Source organism: Ilyonectria robusta, assembly GCF_021365365.1.
Source record: "Ilyonectria robusta strain PMI_751 chromosome Unknown BGZ61scaffold_4, whole genome shotgun sequence".
NCBI lineage: Eukaryota > Fungi > Ascomycota > Sordariomycetes > Hypocreales > Nectriaceae > Ilyonectria > Ilyonectria robusta.
In genome coordinates, this window is record NW_025764438.1 from 2,478,447 (window position 1) to 2,491,153 (window position 12,707).

At 52.1% G+C, this 12,707-nt stretch overlaps 5 protein-coding genes across 5 annotated transcripts; 2 read left to right on the plus strand and 3 right to left on the minus strand.

Annotated features, from left to right (window-relative positions):
• Positions 1-240: 240 nt before the first annotated feature.
• On the plus strand, positions 241-2,286 carry BGZ61DRAFT_474717 (uncharacterized protein; the record flags this gene model as incomplete). The annotated part of the gene is made up of 8 exons (XM_046248601.1): positions 241-380; positions 430-501; positions 562-571; positions 625-698; positions 747-1,362; positions 1,434-1,817; positions 1,883-1,944; positions 2,001-2,286. 8 exons carry the CDS (start codon positions 241-243, stop codon positions 2,284-2,286), a joined length of 1,644 nt encoding a protein of 547 aa, XP_046108899.1.
• A 300-nt stretch (positions 2,287-2,586) lies between these two features.
• Positions 2,587-3,424, minus strand: BGZ61DRAFT_345417 (uncharacterized protein; the record flags this gene model as incomplete). Its single annotated transcript, XM_046239787.1, has 4 exons — positions 2,587-2,697; positions 2,747-2,980; positions 3,043-3,188; positions 3,244-3,424. The coding sequence occupies 4 exons, from the start codon at positions 3,422-3,424 to the stop codon at positions 2,587-2,589; spliced, it is 672 nt and encodes a 223-aa protein (XP_046108900.1).
• Positions 3,425-4,757: 1,333 nt separating this feature from the next.
• BGZ61DRAFT_414625 (RmlC-like cupin domain-containing protein) lies at positions 4,758-5,422 on the plus strand (the record flags this gene model as incomplete). The annotated part of the gene is made up of 2 exons (XM_046243330.1): positions 4,758-4,902; positions 4,994-5,422. The coding sequence occupies 2 exons, from the start codon at positions 4,758-4,760 to the stop codon at positions 5,389-5,391; spliced, it is 543 nt and encodes a 180-aa protein (XP_046108901.1). The 3' UTR covers positions 5,392-5,422.
• A 1,825-nt stretch (positions 5,423-7,247) lies between these two features.
• Positions 7,248-9,030, minus strand: BGZ61DRAFT_344294 (uncharacterized protein; the record flags this gene model as incomplete). Its single annotated transcript, XM_046239684.1, has 2 exons — positions 7,248-7,341; positions 7,394-9,030. The coding sequence occupies 2 exons, from the start codon at positions 9,028-9,030 to the stop codon at positions 7,248-7,250; spliced, it is 1,731 nt and encodes a 576-aa protein (XP_046108902.1).
• Positions 9,031-10,619: 1,589 nt separating this feature from the next.
• Positions 10,620-11,955, minus strand: BGZ61DRAFT_345498 (2OG-Fe(II) oxygenase; the record flags this gene model as incomplete). Its single annotated transcript, XM_046239793.1, has 5 exons — positions 10,620-10,898; positions 10,956-11,324; positions 11,382-11,458; positions 11,521-11,817; positions 11,880-11,955. The coding sequence occupies 5 exons, from the start codon at positions 11,953-11,955 to the stop codon at positions 10,620-10,622; spliced, it is 1,098 nt and encodes a 365-aa protein (XP_046108903.1).
• Between the last annotated feature and the right edge of the window lie 752 nt (positions 11,956-12,707).

Below are 12,707 nucleotides of genomic sequence, written 5' to 3' on the forward strand. Positions count from 1 at the left end.
CCGGACGCTCACGACCCCACGAACGATGGCTATGGTTGTCTGGTGAGTGACACTGACGCACCAGTCAGCTGCAAGGGAGTAATGCAAGTTGGTGGGCTATTGGCCAAGACGAGAAAGATTAGGAAGAGTTGGAATTTACAGATTCAGTTTCAACTATTTAAGGCAGAGATGGCCCTCCTCGAAAATTAATCTTGCCCATCTCAGAACATTAGCAATTACCAACAGCCAACATCCGCAACCATGAACCAAAAGAACCCAGTGCACGCTCCTCTTGAGGAAGTCGACGTCCTTGTCGTCGGCTCGGGCCCGATTGGAGCCATTTTTGCCAAGACCCTGGTTTCGGCTGGAAAGCAGGTTGTGATGATTGACATTGGAGAGCAGTAAGTAATTGCCCTGGCACATGGTGAGTATTAACTGACACCTCGACAGAGCTACCAGGCGCGTTGGCGATCACAAAAAGAACAGCGTTGCAGTGCAGAAGGATATCAGCTTGTTTACCAAGTAAGTTTACTACGTGTGCAAAGGTCGAACTGAACTACAGACGCTAATCGAGAACTTCAGCGCGGTAAAGGTATGTCGAACAAGCCATATACAACAGGGAGTTAGAGACTGACACCCATCTAGGCAGAGCTACACCCACTGTCTGTCCCCACCAACAGTGTCGAGTCGTACCTCGAGCCGTCTTCCTGGGCCCCGACGTGAGTCTCCTTTCTGCTGAAAGGTACCCCGGCTAACACAAGCACCAGGCCGAACCAAGTCGGTTACCTGCAGAACGGCCAGAACCCCAACCAGAGTGCCTGGGACAACCTCCCCGCCGCGGCCGCCTCTCGCGTTGTCGGCGGCATGGGCTCGCATTGGACGTGCTGTACGCCCCGCCAGCACCCCGGGATTGAGCGATCCACGCTCTTCAGCGATGAAGAGTGGGATGATCTTTACACTCGGGCCGAGGAGATCCTTGGAACCAACAGTACTTCCTTTGACGACTCTATCCGCCAGCAGCTGGTCAAGAGTACCCTCGAGGGGGCGTACGAAAAGCGTGAGATGTTGAGCATGCCTCTGGCCTGCAAGCGCAGCGAGCAGAACAAGGAGTACATCGAGTGGGCGTGTTCTGCCACTATCCTGGGGGACCTCGCTAACCCTCGATACTCGGGTGACTTGTTCGAGATTAGAGCCAACACCCAGTGCGTCAAGCTCCAGCTCGATGACAACGATGGACAAGTTGCCTGGGCGGTTGTGAAGGACCTGATGAGCAACGAGAAGTATAAAATCAAGGCCAAGAAATATGTCATCTGTGCCGGTGCTGTTCTCACCCCCGGCATCCTCTTCAACTCGGGATTCACGACCGACGAGTTGCCAGCATTGGTAAGCTCCTGCAACTCATATCCAAGTTCTTGATCTGTGTCGATTGGTTACTGACGGTGAACGCAACACAGGGACACTACATGATGGAGCAACCCATGTCGTTCTGCCAAGTCGTCCTCAAGACCAGCCTCGTCGACAGCGTCGCCAACGCCAAAGAGGGCGATCCCAAGCATCCCGATTGGTACGCGAAGGTTCAACTCCACAAGAAGAAGGCCCCGAATGACCCTCTTCCTTTCCCATTCAACGACCCCGACCCGCAGTGCTACTTCCCCTTGTCCGAGGATTTTCCCTGGCACACGCAGATTCACCGAGATGCTTTCGGCTACGGAGAGGTCCCACCTACCATTGATCAGCGGCTCGTGGTCGACTTTCGTTGGTTCACCTATGTGAAGCCAGTCTATACCAACTATGTCGAGTTCTCCAGCAAGTGCAAGGACGAGTTTGGAATGCCTCAGGTGAGAAAGAATAGCCGATGGAGCACTCTCCGAGAGACCACTGCTGACACAGCCTTACCTTGTAGCCAACATTCCATTTCAGAATGGACCAGGAGGATTCAGACCGCACCCTGGATATGGTCACGGAGTGAGTCAAATCTTGTGATGTACTTTTCCGCGCATACTAACTTGGATCCCTTCTAGTATGGTTGCTGTGGCGAGGCACGTCGGAGGCTTCCTCCCAGGAGCGGAGCCCAAGTATCTCCCTCCTGGATCGGCCCTTCATATCTGTGGCACCTACAGGGCTGGTGAATCGAGTGATGACAGCGTCGTGGACCGCGCTGGAAAGGTTTGGGGACAGAAAAACCTGGTTCTGGGAGGTTGCGGAGTCATCCCCAAGGAGAACGCGTGCAACCCTACCATCACTGCGGCCTGCTTTGCTCTTGTGGCTGCTAAGCAACTCGTGCACGATCTGAGAATTACGAACTAGGGTGGTTCGAGGTTTGGCTGTGTGTATTTACTTCGTTTTGCAACTCTGCAACTTCTTTGAGACCTATATTCGACATAGGCCTCTGTCCTGGGCACACCATATTTCCTAACAAGTAGACCACTATCAATATCAATCTAATTACGGTCATAAAACAAGTAGCCAGAGAATTTGTCTGGATTTAACTCTGAGGTTCATCTGGGTTGGATGACATGCCTTCCTAGCCACATGCTAAAAGTACTTGGCATGCATAGGCATGGGATGCGAGAACCCTATGAGAAGACCTTGAAGCTAGTCGATTTTCTAGTGCTTCCTAAAATTAACATACCATGCACCACTCCCAGGGCCAAAGTATGGCATCAACTTGCGAATCTCCTCAGCGAATACCGGAGTCTCTGTTCCGTCTTGGTGAAGCTGTAGACAGTGAGTGAGTTTCTTTTGACGAAAGCGGCTTCCAACCAACCTCGATGCTCTCCCATCCCAGAAAATATACGCCGAGCCTTCGCTCGCCCTGCGCAATCACCTCATCGGGAGTGGAATTGAGAGGTGCTCCGCTGGATTCGTTGGTGTTGCTGGCGTATGCCCAGTTTCCTCCTGTGAACCCCAGAATTTGGTATGTGTCTGACCAAGTTTTATCCATGGACTTTTGTAGAGCCGCGTCGGATAAGGGGGCTTCATCTGTGAGTCGAATACAAGCCTGACGTGGGATTGTTAAACATGTGATATATGGGGAGTTGAGCCTGGGTGGGAACAACGTACGAATTCACAAACTGGTGCCGCAAGCCCCTTTTCAAGTTCAGCTAACTGAGCGGCCTCGAAATTGAACAACAAAGATGCTTCGTCTCCTGTCGTGATTTCACGTAGGCCGCTCATGACGGTATGTCGATCACATGCATCAGGCCATTCTGGACGGCGCTCAGGTCAGCTGCAAGATCTTGGGCGTAGGACATGGCCACATACGGATAGCCCAACAGATTTCGTGCCTCTTCCTTGGGAGAGGTGATGACCTAGTAGGGATTGTGTAGCCATAATACTGTTCTGCAGCCCCAGCAGCCACAACCTTTTGGCGAAGTTTGAGGAATTCCGGGGCCGAAATGGTAAGGGACGGCGGGAGCGTGAAGCGGATAATCTGGGACAACATATTACCAGTTGGGGATGGCACTGGAAGCCACTGAATGACTGGATGATTGAGTCCCTTTCTATTAAAACACTGAGGACGGAATGATGACCTTGATTATAACGAGGTGCGTGAAAGTTGGCTCTGCTGACCGCGGGGTCAATTCACACCGTCCGAACCAAGTAATTCGCGCGCGCTAAACGTAAGATTGGCTTATTAATGCTGCATTATGAATCAGTTCGTTCAATAAGCAGTTTAGGCAGCCATAGCGATGTTAGGTCCGTTATTATAGCGTTAGATATCGCCTACCAAGAGACTTCAAGACGAGGAGGTCGTGACTCTATCAACAATTTCTTCCCAATTTGCCCGCCTCGTGGACTTGGAACTTATCTCCTTCGACGCTTCCCGAGGTGTTAAAACAGTCTCCATCGTCCTGTTGGAACGGACCGCCATATTGATCAGATTATCACTAAGCGCGAAGAGACATAAATATGGACCGGGATGTCGGCCATGTATATAAATTGCTCACGATTTGTACGACTAAGTTTATGAAACTTATTTCTTAAATAATGAAGAAAGGCTTGTATAAATCCAATGTCCCTGGATGTAAGTATGCTGCAGACATTTCGGCGGATTGTTAGATCACTGGTAGTGCTCCTGGATGCCCCCCCGGACGATGTTGTGTTTGTCCGGGTCCGTTACTGAGACAGGCGAGATCCATCCGATGGGGCGAGGAACAAGGCATGCCTTGAAAGGGTCATGTGGAAGGTTATGGTTATGGGGAATGGTTCCGGCATCGTTTCCTGGTTGATAAAACATCTTGGGATCAGTATCAGTCGTTGATTGATTCAAAATGATTGTTCGGCTTCAATTATGTGATAACCTGGAACATATTTTCTCAAGGGTTCCTTGTAAATCCTTTATACCAAGAATTGATAATGAGGGCCATAATTAGCGGGACTGCATATACCAAAGGCTTGCGATAGCATACAGGTCAATAACGGAGCCTTCGGGGTTCACTGAATTCGCTCTTCAAAACGGACCGAATTCGGGTTCTTCATGAGACGCATGCGGACGTCGGCTGGCGGACGGCTAAAAGCCGTGACACAAGATTCGGCTTCCGACATCCAGCTTTCGCTCATTGTCCGCATTCCCGTCGGGAAATTCGGAGGCAGATTCGGCAGCCGTCCAGTAATGGTCGACGAGAATGAGTAATCATGTGAATTTGGGCATAAAACAAACAAATTCAACTGATTCTTGTTTATTTCTTTCGAAGTAAAACTAATCCGGTAAACTATCAACCGCTCCCAGCGATTCGGAAAATAGCTTGACCTCCTCAGATAAACCACATCCCGAAATGGAGGACGATGATGTTGAAGTCGGCCCTGGTCGCGCGATACCTACGGATTATATCCCGGTCAACCTCGTTCCAGCCAAGAATGGAGAAATAATTAAGCTTGGACTCATCACTTGCCGTGTGCTCGAAGATGGATCCCGGACAGGTAGGTTGGGTCGGATAACACTCCATCCAAATCAATATCTTCGCCTACATCACCCAAGGAACAATTCTTACTGATAATTGCTTGGTTGTAGACAACCGCATTGGTGCGGCCGAGTTCACACTCCCGCCTGGCCTTTCGGGACCTCCAGCTCACTGGCATGAGATGCATGATGAATGTTTCTTGGCAACGCAGGGCGTGATTCGCTACCATCTCCCAAAGATAGATGGCACAGAGGACATCATTGACGCGAAGGAGGGCGACTTCGTAGCAGTGCCGGTTCGAGCGCCGCATACATTCAGCAACCCGACAGACCAGGAGGCCAAGTTCGTGAATACGTTTACCCCCTCGCATTACATTAACTATTTCAAGCTCCTTGGGACATATGTGAAGGAGGGGAAACCAATCTCTCCAAAGGAGCACTTGGATGCGATGTCAAATTATGCTACGCTCCCAGTGCTGCATAAGAAGGCAGAAAAGAAAAGTAATTAGGGAGCATAAGAGCAATTTACAACTGGCGTACGTATTTGTATTTATCTTTGCATTGAACTGCCAAAACCTGTTATGTCTGTGAATAAATTTATATCGAGCTACTTGAAGTAATTACGTTTTGCACAAAGTCCACTTTTCACTCACTGCCATATCACTTTTAGAGGTGAACGGCGAGGGATGCCAGTGGGGAAACAAGTATACGGTAGAACCAGACGAGGGCCTGGGCTGCAATGCCAAAGGCAGCGATGGCGAGGGGAAGTTGCCAGTGCATTATCTCAGCTGTCAAGGGAATTGAGGCAGCAAGAGCGCACGATGTTATTCAGGATGGGCTAGTCTTGAAAAAAGTCAGGTAGAGCGGATGCTACAGTGTGAGTCTTGGAAATCTGATCAATAATAATTTTGTCGAATTGAAAATCCCAGTAATCAATTTCCTTTCTTAGCTGCTGGGCCCTTACTGAGTCTCCAATTCCGTCTTACTGGCCCCGGGTGCGGAAAAGTTCTGGAGGAGCGTCGTCGGTTCTGCAACCCTCAGCAATTAATGCTCGGAAAATTCGCGATGCAACTACACTACCTCACCCGCATTTCACCTACTCAAATTGATCGATTCCGAGACGGACAATAGCTCGGCCAGACCTGTACCCAAAGCTCGCCTGTTCCTCATTGCACCGGTTTGGATTGTGCCGTCAGATTTATGAAGGCGGCTCCCATACATGCCATTTTCCATCTACTTAATACAGAATTAAGTTACATTTTATTGCCACAACAATTATATTTTAGTATGTTTCTCTTACGCATTGATGCATTTCTTATTTCGTGTTACGGCTCCCTGCCTACGCTGTCCTGGTTTACTGTTAATCCGCCCATGTCGAGACCTGGGAGCTGTCACAAACAACCACCTCGGCTATGGCGTGTTACCATGGTGCGCTTCCAAACACAGCACACGTACTCTGAGCGCGAGCAATCCTTGCTCTTCAAAATCACCGAGTGGGCCTCTGGACGCTGCAGTTGGGCTTTAACAGATCCGCTCCTGCAAAAGCAAAACCTCAGCCGCAGAAGTGGGGAGCGCAGAATGAGCGCGGCTTGGCAGAGACGGTGGAGATCTTGTAGAGATTAGAGGGAGCATAGTTTTGTCTCGACAAGAGGAGAGCGTGTTGCTTGAACTTGAAGGTAACAACAAATTGAGCAAGATGTTACACCTCTGCTGCATCCTCATTGATATCCTCCCCGGAAAACAAGTGCCGCATTTCCCTCAACACTGTGGGTTCTCGCCGGGATGCGTACCGCTTTTGAAATTGAGGCGGGGAAGTTATGGGGAAATCCGATCCGCCAATCCACTCTCGGTGGATTCAGAGCGATCAGCCCCGTATTATCATAATTCGCGGCTTCGTGTCTATTTGAACAGTGCTTTTGAAGCCCCCTAGAGTGGCCTGCAACTTGGTCGCTTAGAATAGCCCGGCATTTATGCTGCCGACACAAAATTCATGCGCTCTTCTAAGATGGCAGACGTAAGAATGCTTGGCAATGTCAACCAGCACGTAGCTAGATCTGACAGTACGCCTGACTGTGCATGTGTGGCTGCTGAGCTCATCCTCGGTCACCTGGCTTGCAGTGATTTGAACATGGGTGAATGACACTGGGGAAGAAGCAATGGAGGAAGACATCACACGAGATTCACTCAGTTATTCGGCCTCAGTGTTGTTTGTCAGTTTTTTACTGTATTTGCTCAAGTCCGATAGTGGCCTCTGCCTTCTTCGTGGAGTCATGCCCGCTGCATCTGTTGACTGTTTCTCACGGCGAGCCCGACCAAATTGTCACCCTTGCCAATCTCATTAGAATCTCATATCGTACACTACAACTCATAGACGCTGCTGTCCGTTCAAAGAATACTCAGCCTGCAGCTTTTCAGCAGCAATCATACCAATCTGGTAAGCCGTGGACTGAATGTGGCAGCTGCGATTAGGTTAGCAAGTCGCCATGAATAAAAGGGAGAAAGGGCACAAACCTAGCAATGATGGGCATGACACTCATATCCGCCACTCGGAGACCGCTGACACCGTAGACGCGGAAACGAGGGTCAACCACGGCCTGCTTCTCATCACGTCCCAGCCTGCACGTTCCGCTCATGTGCCACGTGCTGGTGCAGTTCTTGCGCCAGAAATCGAGGATATCCTCGTCGCTGTCGGTGGCTGGGACGTCGAATTGCGATTGGGTCGGGTGTGCGTCCTTGGTGAAGGACGGGCTGGCCGTGACCTTGAGAACCTCGCGGGTCGACTCGATGATGACACGTCGGTCGTACGGGTGGTCAGCAAATGATGGGTTGAAGTCGAGAGGCACCGTGGGGTCAGCAGAGACGAGCTTTACGTTTCCAACGCCCTGCGAGTTTTGCACAAAGACCAGAATCGACAGGATCGGAGGCGCCGTCTCGGGGGCCACGTAGTAGTCGGGCGTGATGCCCAGCGCAGCCATCTCGTACGTGGGAATCGTCGGCTGGGACAAGCGAGCGCGCTCCTGGGCAGGCAGATCGGCAAACTCCTTGCTGGCCAGGACGCCGGCGCTCTTGAAGAAGCCCATGGTCATGGTCGTGCCGTTGGTCACGTAGTCGCCGGTGCGGAACAGCTCCCACTCGCGCATCGCAGCCGCCTGGCGCGCCTTGTCCTTGAAGAACGCGCTGATGGTGTCCGACTCCTCGGAGCGGCCGTACTTGAGGGTGACGTGGTAGTGGTCCCTGTAGTTCTGGCCGACGTTGGGGTTGTCGACGAGCGGCGAAATGCCGACCTTGTTCAGCTGGTCTGCAGGGCCAATGCCCGAGTGCATCAGGATCTTGGGCGTGTCGAGACTGCCGGCGGAGAGGATGACCTCCTTGGCGGCCTTCAAGACGGTTCCGTCGAGAAGCGAGACGCCGGTGGCCGTCTTGTCCTCGAACTCGACCCGGCGGACAGGCGCGTTGGTCATGATGTGCAAGTTCGCAGGCGCATTTGCCAGCAGATCGGCCGCCGTGGTTCTCGTGCCGCGCGTCATGGTCTGCGGAACGACCGAGATGCCCAGAAAGTCGCCGCTGCCCATGTCCCGGTTGATGGCGTAGCCGTTGGCCTCCCAGGCGTCCATTGTCGACGTGGTGTAGTTGTCCCATTTGGGCTGGAAGCCAATGTGAAGCGGTCCCTCGTAGCCGTGGGCCTCAGCCTTGGGATCAAGGTATTTCGTCACACCTTGAGGCACCTCGGGCGTCTTGTCGTGGTACGTCTCCAGCTTCTTCCACCGGCGCAGGGCGTTGTCCCAGTCCCAGGCCGGATCGGCTGTGAGCTCCGACATGGTCTTCCAGTCATCTCGAGGCCCGATTGTCCACGCCGTGAAGTTGACGGCCGACGAGCCGCCGAGGCCCTTTCCTCGCGCGAGGCCGATCCTGCGTCCTTCCAGGTGCGGCTGCGGGGTGCTCTCGTAGGGATATGTCTGCTCGGGGTTGAGGAATTGCACGTATTCGTTTCCGATGACGCGCAGGTTGGGCTCCTTATTGTCGCCTCCGGCCTCGAGCAGCAGCACAGAAGGGCGGGCCTTGCTGTGTGCTAGTCCGCGAGCGATGCTGCATCCCGCGGGGCCGGCGCCTACAACGATGAAGTCGTATTGGGTGTCTTGTTCAGCCATGTCGACGGTTGAGAAATGAGGAGAGAAGGTGAATTGAATGATGAGATGGGAAATAATCATCGCCACCATCAGCTAGCCCGACATCCTTATAACGTGGCTGTTGGCGGCTGTGGCCAAATGGATCTGCTGTATCACGAGTCATGCGGCCGCTCGTCAACGCTCAAATGATGCATTAGCTCTCTCCGCCATCCCCGACTGCGTGAGACGGGACAGGACCAACGTGACGGAGATGCGTAATCTTGCTGAAACGGGCAGTCCTCGAGCTGGGCCGAGCCGACTGGAGACGGGCTGAGTGATGCACTGTTGCACCAACACTCTGCAACCGCAGCTGCCCCTAGCTTGATTTGCCTAAATGTAGCAACGATAGACCGGCCGGCGGCATATACCCGCGAGTTTAGCACTGGAGTTGAGCGGGGGTGACCTGGCTGGGCTATAGTCGACTGCACCTAAGCCATCCAGGAATGTCTAGCGCGTTTGGGGGTGTCTTGGGGCTTGGCTGGCCTGTCCGGGAGATATCCCGGGTGTTCTGAGTCTGGGGTAGCGAGTCAGGCTGTCTCAAGGCTGCCTTGTCGCACTTGTTGCCGCTGTGGACCGCTGTGGTCTGGAATTGCAATGCACGTAGTGGCGAGGTTGGTGTGCATACGGCGAGGACGAGGCGCGGCTGCGGAAGCGGCGACACGGAGAGATGCAGCTGGGATCCGGTGAATAAACAAAACATGCAAGATACGCAGAAGCAAGTTCACAATCGACGCCGGGATGTGGCCTGTCTTTGTACTGGGGTGAGACCCAGTTTGCAAGCCAGTGCCCTCAGCTCGCGCCAGAGCCGGCAGCATCGTACGTCCTGCACAAGCACTCGACTCTTATCAATACCTGCGAGATGCATTCAGGTCATCATCCTTGAACAATCGGGCGAACGGGTGGTGATTATCTCTGCAGCTTCAGCGTCCGTCCAACTTGGGCCGCACGGGACGAGACGCAGAGTGTTAGGGAACGCACAGTCGGGAACGCATCGCCACTATCCCGGGCTCACAATTATGCAGAAGCACTCGCCGACTCCATTGATCCATTGACCCATTGATTGCAGTGCCTCATCAGTTCACGATGCGACACGCTCTGCGTCAACTTCATTCAGGGCATCGCGAATACCAGCTCCATCCCAGTTTGCGGGGCTGAGGCGCACGACGGATCTTCAGAAGCGGGCCTCTGGTGCAGATCATCATCTCAAATAGACCCTAATGGTCAGCTCGACTGCGCTTGGTTGAAATACCCCACCATATCCATGATCCATTCGCTTCGAGATCCATTTGCCGAAGATGCAGCATGGACGAACCTGAGTGAAAAGAGGCTGATATCTTTTCAACGTTGATGGGATGAAGCTACTGCGCTGGGACGAGCCACACACGGCTTCACTCATGTGGAACATGACGTAGTAAATGTATCCTATTGATCTTTAATCCCGTAATCTTCCCTTCTATTCCCGCCGCCACATGATGGATTGATCTCGTACATCTGAGAAATGCGCCCTTCTCGGCGTCTTGAATCCGAAGGCACCAGCGCGACATGAGAACGATTCTCGGAATTACAAAAACCTAGCCAAAATATTTCCCTGTAAAGCCCGGCACAATCTCCTGACCCTCCAGCTTCTCGTAACTAACGCCCTTCTTCTGCTGCCAAGTCTGCTTCAGTCTGGTGAACTCCCCCATCGTCGGGGCTGGATGCCCGCCGGCCTCGAACTCGTTTTGCGTGTAGCCCTCCCGCTTGAGAACCGGGGAGTCGACTGTTCCGAGGACGAGGTCGTTCTGAGGACGCGCAAAGTACAGTAAACCGAGGCGGTCGACGTGACGCTGGTCTTTTGGAGGCACAGATACCTGTTGAGTCAATTAGCACGATCACTTGCAGGTAGGCCAACAACCACGAATTCTTACCCGGTGGATGGTGGACTTGACGTATCCGCCTGTGAGGAAACTCAAGGCATCCCCCGCATTGACTGTCAAACTCCCATCGAGAGGTTTCGCCCACTTCCAGGTCTCAGACTCCTGGTCCCTGATCTGCAGTCCCGCAACGGGCTGTCTGAACAACAGCGTCAGAGAACCCAGGTCTGTATGTCCGCGGGACCATAAGCCATCCTCGAGAGCCTCAATCTCCTTGGGTGAGAACTTCGAGTACTTCATGTAGCGTAGATGTGACTCGTCATGGGTTTCCCACTTGTGGAGGTTGACGAAGAAATCTTCGGGCAGCTCAAGAGCAATTGCAATGAGATGGTTCAGGGGATCAAGAACCTTGTCATGCAATTCCTGATGCGCGAGAGTCAGCGTCCCTGGTCAAATCGGGGATTAGATGGTAGGTCTGACCTTGGCAAAAGCTTCAATCTCTTCCAGATGTTCCTTCAAGAGAGCCGGGAGAGGCTGTGTGACATGTCCATCATTGGCTATTGCAGCCATAAGTATTTGAACACCCAGATGACCTGTTAGGATTATGTGTGAAACTCACTAGCCATGTTCCAAACCTCGGTTTTCTCGAGAACACCCCCCGCCAGAGGTCGTCTGCCAGCAGGTCTGTACCCATTGTATTCACCCGCGTCTAAGTTGGGAACATAATTCAACTTCTCTTCCAACGGGAGATCATAAAATGCCTGGCCGAGGGCAAATTGTTTGTCGACTGCCGCCTGTGAGATGCCAAAGTTCGTGACGTAGAAGAACCCCTTCTTTCGAACAGCTTCGATCAGGGCTTGGGATAGCTCCGAGTTGCCTTGAGGAGTGCCATACTTGGACAGATCAATATCAGTCACTGGTGTAGGTTAGTGAATCATCCTCTTGTTTCCCTGGGAAGTAGGGTAGGAATAAACGTACAGTCAGCCCAGTCAAGCTGCTCCTTTGTCTCAGGGACATGGGAGTACTGGTACAGTTGAGGGATGGCAGAAGGCATTTTGAGATAATTTCCTGGTCTGCTCCTAATGTTTGTCTGTCAACGGTAGCTTGAGGATTTATAAAGACTCCGCTTCGTGAGGGGGCTTTATGAGTTTGTCTACAAGGAAATGATTTACATGTTACATCTAACTGCTGACAAAACGTGCAGAAACTCATGCCGGGAGTTGGTTCCATGTGCAAGACGAGCCAATGAGAATGCACCTAATCCCATCCCTCGATGTCGTGATCAGGTTCCCCGCAAACGGACTCCGGAACTCCCACGCTCTTTGGCTCCGTGGCTTATGGGGGGCTTATCCCATATTTCATCTTTTTGCAGAATATGGCGTGATTCTGTCGTATCTGCCTTATCCCGAACATATCACATAGACTTAGAGTGGGATGCTCATCCATTCTTCTTTCATCATAATTGCCCTGCATTATGAGACAAAGATGACACTGGATTTGCCAATCCACTTCCCAACTTGGATTACAATGGAGCTCTCCTTGTCACTCTGATGCGGACTCGCGTGGCTAGGAGGTTCCGTTGAATGACGCAATATAGTCCTACTCAACCACAAACCCTCAAGCTATTGCACATAGTACCATGACCCACGGCGTAATTGACAAGAAAACAAGACAAGAACTTGCAAGAAACCGTCAAAAGTCTTGAATGACTTGAAAATGATGGGGGTAACAACTAATTCGCAAGTGTAGTCGTGGAATGGATGATAATAGTTCAAATGCAAAGTACAGCCTTGCACGCTCGGAGTG